General features: G+C 42.4%; 1 protein-coding gene across 1 annotated transcript; it reads right to left on the bottom strand.

Annotated features, from left to right (window-relative positions):
- Positions 1-5,890: 5,890 nt before the first annotated feature.
- On the bottom strand, positions 5,891-13,767 carry LOC131692620 (trehalase-like). The gene is made up of 5 exons (XM_058979778.1): positions 13,368-13,767; positions 7,890-8,241; positions 7,694-7,825; positions 6,659-7,630; positions 5,891-6,250 (listed from the first exon to the last, which is right to left on the bottom strand). Exons 1-5 carry the CDS (start codon positions 13,523-13,525, stop codon positions 6,113-6,115), a joined length of 1,752 nt encoding a protein of 583 aa, XP_058835761.1. The 5' UTR covers positions 13,526-13,767; the 3' UTR covers positions 5,891-6,112.
- Positions 13,768-14,212: the final 445 nt, after the last annotated feature.

The raw sequence follows: 14,212 nt of genomic DNA, 5'->3' as shown, positions 1-14,212 counted from the left end.
AAAGAACTGCAACGGACGAGCTCCGGTTGTAATACTTTGTGGCGTGAAAAGCACCCTTGATGTTTTATTTGGATTAACTGAAAGTCTAACATGAAGACACCATTGCTTAACAACACATAAGGCTTTTTGCATCAAATCAAAAATTGTTTTCATGCAAATACATGTGATCATTATGTTATAATTATCGGCCAAACCATATGTCGGAAATCCAAGCTCATTGAGTTTCTTCAACAAGCCATCGGCGACAAGGTTCTATAGAAATGGTGACAACACACCACCTTGAGTACATCCGCAGACACTCAGTTTCTTTATCTCTACTTGTCTTAAAGATAAGCACAGATGTCGGTTGCTAAGCATTGCGTGTATCCAGTTCGTGATACATAAAGATACTCCATGACCCCGTACTGCTTCCAAAATGAATTCGAAAGACACGTTGTTTCTTGAGCACCTTCAAGATCAAGAAAAACTTCTAAACTTGATTGCTATTGAGAAAAAAAATTTCAATGTTGTAAACAGCATTGTGTAACAGTGTGGTAGTAGACTTCCCCGCTGATATGCAGGTTGCATCGCATAAAGCGTGTGCTTACCCAAGCTAGCATCCCAAATGGTTAATTAATCCTTCCACTGATTTGACAAAGAAGGAGGTCAGACTCATCGGTCTGTAGATCTTGATTTACGCGACACTTCGCTCAGAGGATCGAAGGGCATTTGTATGCTCTGCGAACCTGGAATAGCGAGGAACGCTGGAAGTCGAAGAATGATCGCCCGCCTAGCGGTGGAGAGTGAACGAGAGTCATATGTCATGTACGTGTTTGGTTAGATAGTTTATAATAAAGACTATAAAAAAATTGTTTACATTTTACACTTAGGCCCTTTTCAAATGTTGACTAGAAACAATAAGTATTTAAATATGCGTCTACGCCTATAGTTACTATATTCATAGTTAGGCGGAGACACTGAGCGGAGTCCAAGGATGCAAAATGCCTACCTTTTCTGCGGCTTTAATTCTCATTTCTCATATGACGCTGCTGTCGTTCGCTAGTGCAGGACGCCCAGCGCTGTGCGGCAGTCTGTAAGCAAAGCAGTAACATGACAAAAAATACTGCCCCCAGTACAGCCACCAGACGCGAGCGGTACAGCTTCTCTTTCCTTATATTACACTTTTTAATATTTTTAATCTATTCTAATCACAAACGACGAGAATAAATGCGGGTCGTTTACGCCACGATCAGCATCAACGCTTTCGTGTGCGGGCCTCTCCCTTTGACTATGCAGTGAAAAATATACAAAGCGAGAGAACAAACTTTACTACGTCACACTCTCACCGAGCAGTTGGAGTACCGCAGCAAAACAAAAATGTACTCGGTTTGGCTACCGTTCTGGCAAGAGCTGTAGTGATGCGTCGCTGTAGCGGGCTGTACGGCTTGTGCAAATGTAAATGTACCGAAAAAATGTAGTTTACTGGTACCGTTGGCATCCCTGGCGGAGCCAATCGAGCATGACGCCACATAACATGTTCTCTCGGGATGTCTATGGAAAAGGTATTGTGATTATGGTCATCATTATTTTACTATTTCCTAGTGTTATTGAGTGCACAGAAACGAAATAAACAAAAAAAAAATCTGCAACACAAAGAGATATTCGCACAAGTATGAAATATTATCGTCATATCTACGAATTGGTTTTTCTATTCGTACATGTAAAGTTCTTACTCACGAAGGCAATGAAATTATTAATCTATAGCTTGAACATTTGTATGGGATGCCAGTGTTTCCATCTTGAAATAAGAGCAGCCAGTTTTCCGGCGTTTGTGTTCGCCTAACTCTGAATATAGTAACTCTAGTCTACGCCACGTTGATGCATGAAAAATCAAAGAAATATTTAGCTATTTTAGAGATATTTAAATCAGCACTGATGCATATACCTTTTGAAAATTAAATATACCTACAATGAAGAAAATGTTCCTAACTGGAGCCAAATACATATTTGTATTTACTGGAACTATATTTGTTTTTAATCAAATAATTTTGGAATAATTTTGCATCAAAATTGCTCAATCTAGAATTCTACAATTTTCTGGTACCTATTACATAGTGTTACCAAATAGACTGAGAGCAAATTAAGGACATCCCTGCCAAATGTTATGCCAGTGACTAATTTTCCAGCGGTTGAACTGGGATGTTGAATTTCAATCGAGACAAATTAGAATGTTGTAGTGCCAATACCAAACGAAGATACCACTTTGGCCAAACCTGATATTGAACTATCCAACAAATTTTGGTTGCTTCTGAGCAGCCCGGGGACAACTTGACAGATAGTGCTTGTAAATCAAGATCTACAGACCGATGAGTGTCGCGTAAATCAAGATCTACAGACCGATGAGTCTGACCTCCTTCTTTGTCAAATCAGTGGAAGGATTAATTAACCATTTGGGATGCTAGCTTGGGTAAGCACACGCTTTATGCGATGCAACCTGCATATCAGCGGGGAAGTCTACTACCACACTGTTACACAATGCTGTTTACAACATTGAAAATTTTTTTTCTCAATAGCAATCAAGTTTAGAAGTTTTTCTTGATCTTGAAGGTGCTCAAGAAACAACGTGTCTTTCGAATTCATTTTGGAAGCAGTACGGGGTCATGGAGTATCTTTATGTATCACGAACTGGATACACGCAATGCTTAGCAACCGACATCTGTGCTTATCTTTAAGACAAGTAGAGATAAAGAAACTGAGTGTCTGCGGATGTACTCAAGGTGGTGTGTTGTCACCATTTCTATAGAACCTTGTCGCCGATGGCTTGTTGAAGAAACTCAATGAGCTTGGATTTCCGACATATGGTTTGGCCGATAATTATAACATAATGATCACATGTATTTGCATGAAAACAATTTTTGATTTGATGCAAAAAGCCTTATGTGTTGTTAAGCAATGGTGTCTTCATGTTAGACTTTCAGTTAATCCAAATAAAACATCAAGGGTGCTTTTCACGCCACAAAGTATTACAACCGGAGCTCGTCCGTTGCAGTTCTTTGATTGTGAAATTTTTGTCGTAGATCAAGTTAAGTACGTTGGGGTAATTCTTGATTAAAAATTTAATTGGACAGCTGGCATCGATTTCAGAATCAAAACAGCCTGCATGGCAATCGGCCAATAATGACACAACAATTGTTAGACCAATACTGGCTTACGGGTTCCTTGTGTGGTGGCAGAAGGGAGAAGTCATGTCAATCCAATCAAAGTTATAATTTGTATATTTGGTTATACCATCTCCAGAGGATGGTCTTGATGGCAATGACTGGTGCGTTCTCGACAACACCTAATTGTACCACTAATTTGATGGTGGCGCTAGTATGCCTTCTCCGTACGAGTACCACGAACAACGAAACGAAATAGTTTCAAGAGAAAAGCGTGTTTCGTTACGTGTGTTATGAACGCCGTCAATGCAGCAAGAACAAAATTTAGAAAAAGCGTATTCCAAAATGTGGATAAAGAAAACAATTATTAGAGAATAAATTTATCCCTAACTGGAAACTGTCAGCAAGGTACATAAATTTAACTGGAAGTCGTTGTTTTTTTTGTTTTATTGTTGTGTGAAGTGTGTAATCGGTAAATCATTTGTGCTTTTTGCCCGAGAAATATGAATGAAAATCATTTTGGCCAATGAAAGTAAATCACCAAGCCTAACAATTCGTGAACATATGACATCTTGTTTCAAATTAATTAAGAACGTCAAGAATTCTAGAATTTTGTTTGGGAATACAAACGAAATATGTAGGATTTTCTACACAGTTAGCAAAATTGGTTTTGGATAGAATTTGTGCGCTTTTACCAGAATTCTGGCAGCAAACCGGTAGTGCCCGGTTTTAGAATGCTGCCAGGAATAGGGGCCATGCATAAATAACGTAGCATTTTGGGGGGGGGGGGGGTAGGGAGGGTCTACCAAATTTGTGACGAAGTTTGACGAGGGGGAGGGTAGGGCCAGAAGTTGTGCGACGTAGCATTAAGTTTAAAACCCATTGTTTAGAGAAAACAATTTAATGATCATCCATTATTCCCAAGAGAAATAAATTTAAATTCAAACAAGTTACTTTTGATGCGGTTTTACGATTCGCGGAATTACAAGTTCACAAAAATACGAAAAGATTTGGTATGCGGATTTAACTTGCTAAATTAGTTAGTTAATGTTGCTAACTATTAGACTTAGTTTGGAAGCTGAATTAAATTTTCACTTCAGATTCAACCAAACAAAATTTAGTAATTTAGATGAACGTATGCTTCTTAGAATCATTGGCAGCTGCAGGATAGTGAACTGAGAGAACTTCTCTTTATGCTCCCCTTGACATATAAAATTCCAAACAAAACAATCAACACTATATTTGTGATAAAATGGGCTTATTTTGCACGAAATTTGCTGTTATAATGAAAATGTTGATAACATTTTGAAAGGACATGTATTTAAAATAATTGAAAAACATGTAATTTTTTTTACATCACCCGGTCGCTTTGCATGGGATGAGGGGGAGGGGGTAGGTAAATGCTACGTTATTTACGAAGGGAAGGTTAAAATTTTGTGACCAAATGCTACGAGGGGGGAGGGAGGGGTCAAAAGTCGCCGAAAAAAGCTACGTCATTTGTGTACGGCCCCATATACAATTATGTTCGACTCTTGCCAGAGTTTTATTCGACTTTTGCAATAATTCTGTCCAAAAGATTTTGCGATAATTTTGGTACGAATTCCTTCAGAATTCATTTCGCATATTGCTCAGCTCTAGCCCGACAGAAAACTAATTTAACGGCGTCCACCGGAGGATTGCATGTTGGTTCGATCTCGTAGATTTTCGGAAATTTCAATATAAGTGGAAGTGGCTCGATTTTGAAAGCCATCTTCTTGTATTTCTGAAAATCGATTTATTTTTCTTGGATTTTTTAGATCCAAAATGGAATCTATGTTTCTGTTAAGGTATGGACAGTTTTTAATTTGAACAGCAAAATAAATTTGGCGATAGAAATGCTTAAATGGTTCATTTTTTACAGCTAAAGAAAATAATAGATGAGATGCGCCTTTTTTAAATTTTGTTCCATTCGAGCCGCCATGACATCACCAAATCACCACAAAATTTGCTTATGAGTTCAATATATGGGAGCTGTCAAGTTGTCCCCGGGCGCTTCTGAGTAAAACAAATTTTGGTTGCCGTTAGTCGCAGACAAAAACAAAAAAAATCCCTGGAATGAATTGAAATTGATTCTCTTGGAATAAAGTTGATCTAAATAATTTAATACAGGGTGATTCGTCACGACGTTTTTTTAATCTAGTAAAAAAAGTGAAAAATTGAGTGAATCGCGAATTGTTTATTTGTCAATCGAAAGAACATTTTTTGCCATTTATTGTTTGAAAACAATTTCTTTTAAATGTTGACCATGTTGGCGCTTCAGATAGTCCAGACGACTGGTCTAATTTTTGATGACGGAATCGAGTATTTCAAGTGGTATCTGGCTAATTACTCGAGTAATGTTGGTTTCCAATGCTTGGGGATGTCACCGCCGCTATGTTTTCTTCACTGCGTGCTAGATCTGGTCGATTTGTTCGCTAATCATCCAATAACAAGAACTACGACGCTTACTTTTTGGTTGTAAAGCGAATAGTTGAGTCAGTTGGCCGATGATGTCGACCATACTATGGTCGGAATTCACTAAACACATTTCCCACAGATCGCTGATTTTCGAAATATAGTTGAACAATTTGAAGATGGTGAGCCAGTGTAAGTCGTTCCATTATGAAATGTCAAACAATACTATACTACAATAGCATGACCGTTTGCAGTTAGTACCCGTTAACTACTAGAAAATGCCCTGTTTAAACTTCATGTTGAACCACCCTGTATATGCCAAGGTTTGAGACTAAAATTAAGGACATTTGAAGTAAAATAAGGACGCTTTCCAAAAACCTCGGAAATAAGGACATGTCCTTTAAAATAAGGACGGTTGGTAACCCTATATTACATACTGTAATACACACATTACATCTTAACTCTGTCATTTAAAAGATGCTGGTATATTTTTGATTATACGTGATGTTGATGATAGTGCGGTGCTACTGTTTATTTTTGTATTATTCATTCGCACCAACCGTTAGCCGGTCGCCATATTTGTTCATCAAATCCATCACGACACCGTTGGACCAACCAAAACCGGTCTGGACTTCGTATTCACCTCCGCCTCCATGGCCGCCCAACTCTTCCGCATTGTACTGAAATGAAGTGAGTATAGGTTTACATTTGCTTATTTAGAATATATGGACTGTGAGTAGTTGTGGGCTAAAATTATTTATGATTGCAAGGAACTATCAAGATATGATTCAACTTAGTGTTGTCAGATTTGAATCCATTAGGCATGACTCAGCAACTAAAATCATCGACTTTTCACAACTCTACAAGGAACGAATGTCGATCATGGTCAGTAAGCAATTTAGCTTAGCAACATATGAAAAGAATTTTAAACTATCAAATCATTTTTGTGACGACCAACCCTTTTGGATTAAATAAATAAGGTTTACAAAAAGTAAAAAAAAAATGTTTGGCTTATCGCAGTTGAATTTGACATATTCAATGAGTGAAATATTATATGAAATCTCAATATATAACGGAAGTCAGCTTACTTTCTCAAACATTGTCTTGGTTTTGTTATACGCAATATAGTTGCTTCGCACCCATCGCTGAGCCCACCTAAAGGCCAGTTCCTTCGTTTCCTGGCTGTTCATACCGCCCAGACCGATGATCATCATGTGCTGCATCGGTGGCCACACATTGGGAAAGTCCCACTGTTCGTTCGTGTTGGACAAGGTGTTCGGAACACCTCCCGGGTACTTGTCCAATTCGAGTTTCTCGATGTATGCCAGAATCTTTTTCGGTAGGCTCGTGTCTGTTTTATCGTAACATCCCGTCCACAGCGGAGAAAGGTTGGTGGGAGTGAAGTAATGTCGGTGCTTTTTGTTGATCAAATCGTAATCCAGCCAAATGCCCTCTTCTTCGTTCCATAATACAGCATCAATAGCTTTTCTAATATCATCCGCTTTCGCTTCGTACCTGTTAGCCTTTTGGAGGTCATTTTTCATTGAGTAGAATTCCGAAATGATCAACGCGTTCCAGAATAGGATCGTATTCAGCTCAACAGGGATAATCGATCGGCACTTCAAATTCGTCAGGTCTCCAGCGTTTGTGCCATCCTTAATGAACCATCGACTGCTAAAGTCCATTCCACTCTCAGCGGCAGCCTTCAGTTCACAGTAGAAATCCTGTTTTTCATCTTCCTTTTCAAAAACCTGAGCACTGATCACATCCTCTCGGTAGGATTCCGGTCGTGGACCACTAGACTTACACCTGTAGGCAGCCAGATGATGTCCGTTAACTTCAACGATATAGTTATTCATGAAGAACTCGAACTCTCGCGCCAGAATTTCGACGGCATCTTCAGCAAATTTAGTGTCTTTCGTTGCATCAACGTAGGACTTGACCATACCACTGAGCAATGGCGGCTGAGATCGCTTGTTGTAGTAGATTCTGCCACCATTCGGAACAAAACCGTACCGCTGGATGATGGACAGGAAATTTTCTACCATGCCTCGAGTTGTCTGAAAAGGAAAGAAAAGAAATCAAAATCGGCTACTATTTTAAAACGTCGGTAAATTAGATACCTTTGTCATTTCTGACAGAAGAAGTCCTTGTACGATCCAGTACGAGTCCCAGTAGAAGAACTCACTGAATCGACCGCCAGGAACAATCACCGGATGATCAACAGGAATAATAGAGTACTGGTCTGGATTAATCTATTCCAAAAGCGTTGGAAGATCATTACGTGAAGTAAATTCTATGAATGTAATTCCTACTTACCCTAACATCGGTGATCATTTTGCGACCTAGCTCGCGCCATATTCCGTTAAGGATTTTGCCAAAGCCACGCAGCTCCGAATCCTTGATACGCTGTAGAAAGCTTGGATTCTCTACCCAATCGTCCGGGATCCAATCTTCAAACTCTGCCCCCGGTTTATCGAACATCAATTCTACCCAGGTTTTAAGGTCCTGCTTACTGGGAGCATTTTTCTTCTCTTCCATGAAGTCATTGAACGAGGCCAACGTTTCGTTGGGCGACTTTCGCATCTTCATATCGACAAAGGTTTTCGAGTCCTGGTAGATGGCCATCATCTGCACCGTATCCAGCAGCTTGCCATGGCAGTAGATTTCGCTGCAATAAGAAAATTGCGAGATAGGATTTAGTGTAGAGCTTTAGTGACAAGGAGTTAAGGATTTTGAAGTTCCAGGGCGCACCACACCTTACATTAAAATGGTTATATATTTTTCACCACGTGAAAAAGCAATGTTTTGTTGTGAGTTTTTTAAACATGTATAGTAGAAGTTACACGGAAGTAGCAGGTGGAAGAAATACTTTGAATTGTTAGGGAAAGTACAAATCGAAATAGGAAGTTTGTTGCTACAATTTTTTGTAGACTAGTCAACCAACGGAAAAATGTGTAATAAAGGATTCACATCTATATTAACCGGAGTGCAATAGAAGTTCGACTACCTGGTCCGTTGAAAACAATCTAAACATCAGTGGTGAACTTACGTAATTTTTCTTTTGTCGGTTCTCATGGTAAAGAGAGACAAGTCTGTCCTTGCCGTGAGACATGCTGGTAGACTTGAGCGATTCGTAGTAATGCTGCCTAAGCTCGACTCCTATCAGTAGAAGACAAAAGATTAGTCTGTAAGATTTTAAGCCTGTTTTAATGACCCTGCCATTTCTTCACTTCACCTGAGGAAAATCTTCGGTTTGTATACAAATCTTTCTTCGGTTTGTATACAAATTATTCAATTTATTTTGTCTTTTTTGTCATTCCTTGAATCGAAATAATGGGTCGAGGCATAAATTGGTTAAATAGCATCCTAGCCTTCGTTGAATCCGGTGTGCCATTTTTTTGCCACTTGGTTTCATGATGCTTTCCGAACTAGTTGATGATATGAGATACGAGTATATGTGCAATTTCGAGCTATTTGTTGTTCCATCAATGAGAGGTGTTTGTCAGGTGGCAGTCCATACATCCGTCTATTCACTTGCTTTTCCGCCATGCTTCGGAGTGGCTATTGCGGTTGCCACCGCTGTGCCACCCTTACCTCAGCATGAGTAGATCATTCACTCACTTCTCTGCGCTCAGCCCTTTCCGCTCTAACTAACCAATCACAAGTTAGTCATGCTTGTCATCTGCTGCTCGGCGCGCCATATTCTCTGCGAACTGCAGGCAGTCTGAGTGGTTGCAGTCGAGACTGCGTTCCACTTCTCCACCGCTTGACACAGCCTCGGTATAAGGGTATCAGGGGTTGTGTCCCAGCCGCAGACGTCAAGCATTGCTCTTCTTTCGACGTCGAACCGAGGACATACGAACAGTATGTGTTCGGCAGTTTCGTCTACACCTGGGCAGTCCAGGCAGGCTGAGACCTCCGCGTGCCCGAACCTGTGGAGGTACTGTCGGAAACAGCCATGGCCTGACAGGAATTGTGTCAGGTGGAAGTGAACTTTCCCATGGGGTCTTCCCACCCAGCTTGATATGCTAGGTATCAGCCGGTGGGTCCACCTACCTTTCGAGGAGTTGTCCCACTCACGCTGCCATCCGGCGACCGAGGTCACCCTGGTGCGCTCGCGGGCTCCTCTATTTCCACGTAGCTCGAAGCACTCCTCATCCCGAATGACCAGACCGACTGGCATCATGCTCGCTATCACGCAGGATGCATCGTGTGATACCGTGCGGTAGGCAGATATCACTCTGAGGCACATCACGCGGTAGGTGCTCCTCAGCTTCTGTAGGTAACTGGTTACCTTCAGTGCTCTTGACCATGATGGGCCGCCGTACCTGAGGATAGATACGCCAACGCCTGCCAGTAACCTACGTCTACTGGCGCACACCTTTGAGCTGTTGGACATCATCCTCGATAGAGCCGCAACAGCAGTCGACGCTCTCTTGCATGTATAGTCGACGTGGCTGCCGAAGGTCAGCTTGTCGTCTATAATGACTCCGAGAGACTTCAGACTTCGCTGTGAAGTGATCGCGACTTCTCCCACATGGATAACTGCATATTGTGCCGACTTCCGGTTGTTGACGATAACTACCTCCGTCTTATGATGAGCGAGCTCCAGGCCTCTCGCGCTCATCCATTCCTCCACCGTGTTGATCGCGTGTTCTGCGGTTAGTTGTACCTCAGGGATTGACTCCCCGTAGACCTCCAAGGTTACGTCGTCAGCAAAGCCGACGATCTTGACCCCAAGAGGGAACTTCAGTCTCAGAACCCCTTCATATATGAAGTTCCATAGCACCGGGCCTAGGATCGAGCCCTGTGGGACTCCGGCGGTAATCGGAACCCTTTTCTGACCGGCATCGGTCTCGTATAGCAGTACGCGGTTCTGGAAGTAACTTTCCAGGATCCGGTACAGACCCACCGGTAGGCTAAGCCGGTGTAACGAGAGCGCGATGGCATTCCAGTTTGCGCTGTTGAATGCGTTCTTCACGTCAAGTGTCACTAACGCACAGTATCGAATGCCTCGCCTTTTTCGTTGGATCGCTATCTCGGCAGTATTTATCACTGAGTTGAGAGCGTCCACTACGGACTTACCCTTCCGAAAGCCAAACTGGTTGCTTGACAGGCCGTCCGTACCTTCCGCGTACGGGGTTAGCCTGTTGAGATAATCCTCTCAAGCAGTTTGCCAGTCGTGTCGATCAGACAGATTGGTCTGTACGCCGATGGGTCGTCTGGCGGCTTCCCGGGCTTCGGCAACAGCACCAATTTCTGCCTTTTCCATCTATCGGGGAAACGGCACTCGTCAAGGCACCACTGCATAGCTAGCCCCTGAACATGTTCGGGTTCGCTATAATCGCTGCCTTGAGAGCGCTGTTTGGAACTCCATCCGGCCCTGTAGCTTTGTTCATTGCTAGGGATATAGCCACTGCGAGTAGTTCTTCATTCGTCACCGGAGCCACCGTTTCGGCCGTCCCCGCACTGTCTCGTAGTGCAGGTGGCCAGGGGCTTGTGGCTCGCGACGGAAAGAGTACTTCGATAATCGTCGCCAACCGGTCCGGAGACCGTTCTGGGGGTGAAGAGCCCCCTTTGGTCTTGGCCATCACAATCCTGTAGGCGTCACCCCACGGATTCGCGTTGGCACTCTCACACAGGTTGTCGAAACACGCTCTCTTGCTGCTTTTAATGGCCTTGTTAAGGGCCAATTTCGCGGCTCGAAACACTTCACGGCGGTTCTCTCTTGCATCCTCGGTGCGAGCTCTTTGCATCCTACGTCTAGCTCTGAGGCAGGCTGACCGTAGAGCTGCAATCTCGGCACTTCACCAGTATACCGGGCATCTGCCGTTTCTTGGCAGTGTTTTTCTCGGCATAGTGGCGTCGCACGCGCATGATAGAACAGCTACCAGCGCATCCCCGCTTAGACTGTCGGTGTTGGCCTCCAGTCCCAGGGCCGCGGTGAAAGCTTCGCTGTCGAAGTGATTGGACTTCCACCCGCATACCTGACAGGGATTACCCGCCCTCGGATGCTGCACACCATTTCTAGGTGATAGGTGATCACTATGGGTGTAGCCCTCGTCTACCCTCCAGTCCATGTCTGGAACCGAACCTAGGCTGACAAACGTTACGTCAATCCATGGCTCGACCCCATTCCTGCGGAATGTGCTAGTGGAACCATCATTGACTAGCACTAGCGCTTGGCCCCCTGAAATCTCCCGCTATGACGAACGGCTTCCGACCCACTAGGTCGGACGAAAGCCTGTCGATCATCTGGTTGAACTGTTCTATGGGCCACATTAGTGGAGCATAGCAGCTACAATAGAACACACCATTGATCTTGGCAATTGCGACAACCTCCGCAGATGAGTGTACTACCTCTTGGACCTGGAACCGTCCCGTTGTACAAATTGCCGCCATCCTAGACCCGTCCGCCATGGATCGGATAGGAGGGCGACATCTGTCCTCGACTCCGAGACCGACTGCCACAGCAGCTGCTGAGCAGATACACAGTGGTTAAGATTCAGCTGTGTTACGTTGACGGCTTCTTCTTACTGGCCTCACCAAAAGGACACAGAGGTCATCCCATGGCATGCGGTCTTGCTTCTTAATGGTGCAGATAAGGCATTTTGGTGTCCTATCGCATTTCTGCGCCTTGTGTCCCTCCTGGCCACAGCGACGACACAACTTGCTCCTGTCTGGGCTCTTGCAGTCGTACGACTGTTGGCCAGACTCTAAGCACCGATAACACCTGACCTATTATTATTAGTGTTAAGAGGTATGTGCCTTTGCATATGGCTATAAAATAGATTGAAACGAACATGGAAAGAGTTTAATCATATGATTGATTTTATTCCCCGAAAGTTTGGGAACGATCGGTTGAATGGGTGAATTTTTACGAACAATTTCTAACTCTGAATATTGTTCATGGATCCATTTTCGGGTTGTGAACTGGTTCTTGATTTATAGTATATTAATCAAGTTATAATTTTACGTTGTCGTAAATGAGCTGACGAAGTTAGAAGATATCATTAAACATTTGCACTTTTATTATCTTGTTTATACACACTTAGAAAAATTAACATTACGTTTGACGTAAACAAGATTACGACGTATTTTGCTGTCTAATAATATTTACATGTTTTGGATTGTAAAATAAAATATTGTGTCTCTTTTGATGCAGAACTCGGGTAAAGCAGATGGTGAATTGTGAACGAAACACCTTTCTACATGTTATTGAATGTAAATTCAAGTGAATTGTGACGCTCCTTTTATGTGCGTCTTGCGAGATGTAAATATTTTTAGGTGTGTAGTATAAGTAACTCAGCCCTTGGTTTTACTAATTTTACTAATCAACTATTGTACAAAAATTTGGAATATTATGCATGGATTTGTTGATATACAATCTCGTGAAATAGTTCACAAAACCATAAGATTCCTCCGATCCACTTTCATGAAAAAAAAAACTAAACTTACAAAGTGCTGTCCTGGAAAATAAATTATATAACGAGCTACTCTAGAGTTTCATCTCACCCGACTAACGGGACAAGATGGGATGATATTTTGTTTCGCTGGTAATAAATTCAATTGTACTTTGAAACTCTGGGAATCATTAAACTTCAAACACTAACCACTCCGTCTTTCCCTTCATTCCAGTAAATAACGTTGAGGTATTTGTCTGTCTTTGAAACCGGCGGGATTTCCCGCTCAGCTGTGGTTCCATGTTTTACCGGTTCAGATCCGATGCAGATGCAGGCTTGGTACTTTCATGATGGTCTCGTATGACAGTGAACAAAAGAAAATTAAGCTTACCTTGGGCAACTTGAAGATAGGAGGTCCGGATGGAGCCGATTGTCAACGACGTTTGGAAACGGTTGTATATCAACAGCACCATGTAGCACGTGCACCAGAGCAGTCAGTATGAGAAGTGTAATGTCCAACGTTCTAAACACTAGATTAATCGGAGACATTTTACATAGTATTTTACATGTAAGCTAATTAACCTTATCACAGCCAATTTAAACGTTCATTCTACACTTTTCACTATTGTGACTAGTTATACTATCTATTTATTAGGTATTCCTTAATTCACTCTTCTTAGCACTTGGTATCTGGTATGTCGCACAGAATAACTAGATTCGATGTATTGGGAGTCGTGAGATAAACGGTGAATATCACCCTCTGATTGGATTCAGTTTCCGTTAAGGGCGATCGTACGGTTTGAACTGACATGTTTCGACTAATGAGCAGTGATTTTATATTTAGAAGTTTCACGTCGTCCAAACCCACAACACTTGCATCGCATAGGGTGATGAGCCCATTATCGCTATGTTTCTATTATCACGCTACCCATTTGAAGCCGTTGGTTAGAGCAGTGTCTGCCATCTTTGTTTAACGCATTGAGTCAAATGACAGCGCAACAATAGGGGCACTCGATTCGTGTTTTCGTTGCGCTCAAACACGAGAATTTCACTGTTTTCAGCGCAAGTATGTTATTATCTTGGTACTTATCAACGAAGCAAAGCTGTTGATGCCAATTTGTACGCATTCCATTGTTTGTAGACCGAGTAATTAATGAATCAGTGAGGCGCCCTCCTTAGTATGGTGAAAATAGGCACTTCACCCTACTAATAAGAAAGTGATCTGCATATGAGTTT

The sequence above is a fragment of the Topomyia yanbarensis genome, chromosome 3 (assembly GCF_030247195.1).
Source record: "Topomyia yanbarensis strain Yona2022 chromosome 3, ASM3024719v1, whole genome shotgun sequence".
Taxonomy (NCBI): Eukaryota; Metazoa; Arthropoda; class Insecta; order Diptera; family Culicidae; genus Topomyia; species Topomyia yanbarensis.
The sequence above is the reverse complement of the archived record's forward strand: the minus strand, read 5'-3'. Positions and strand labels throughout refer to the sequence as shown.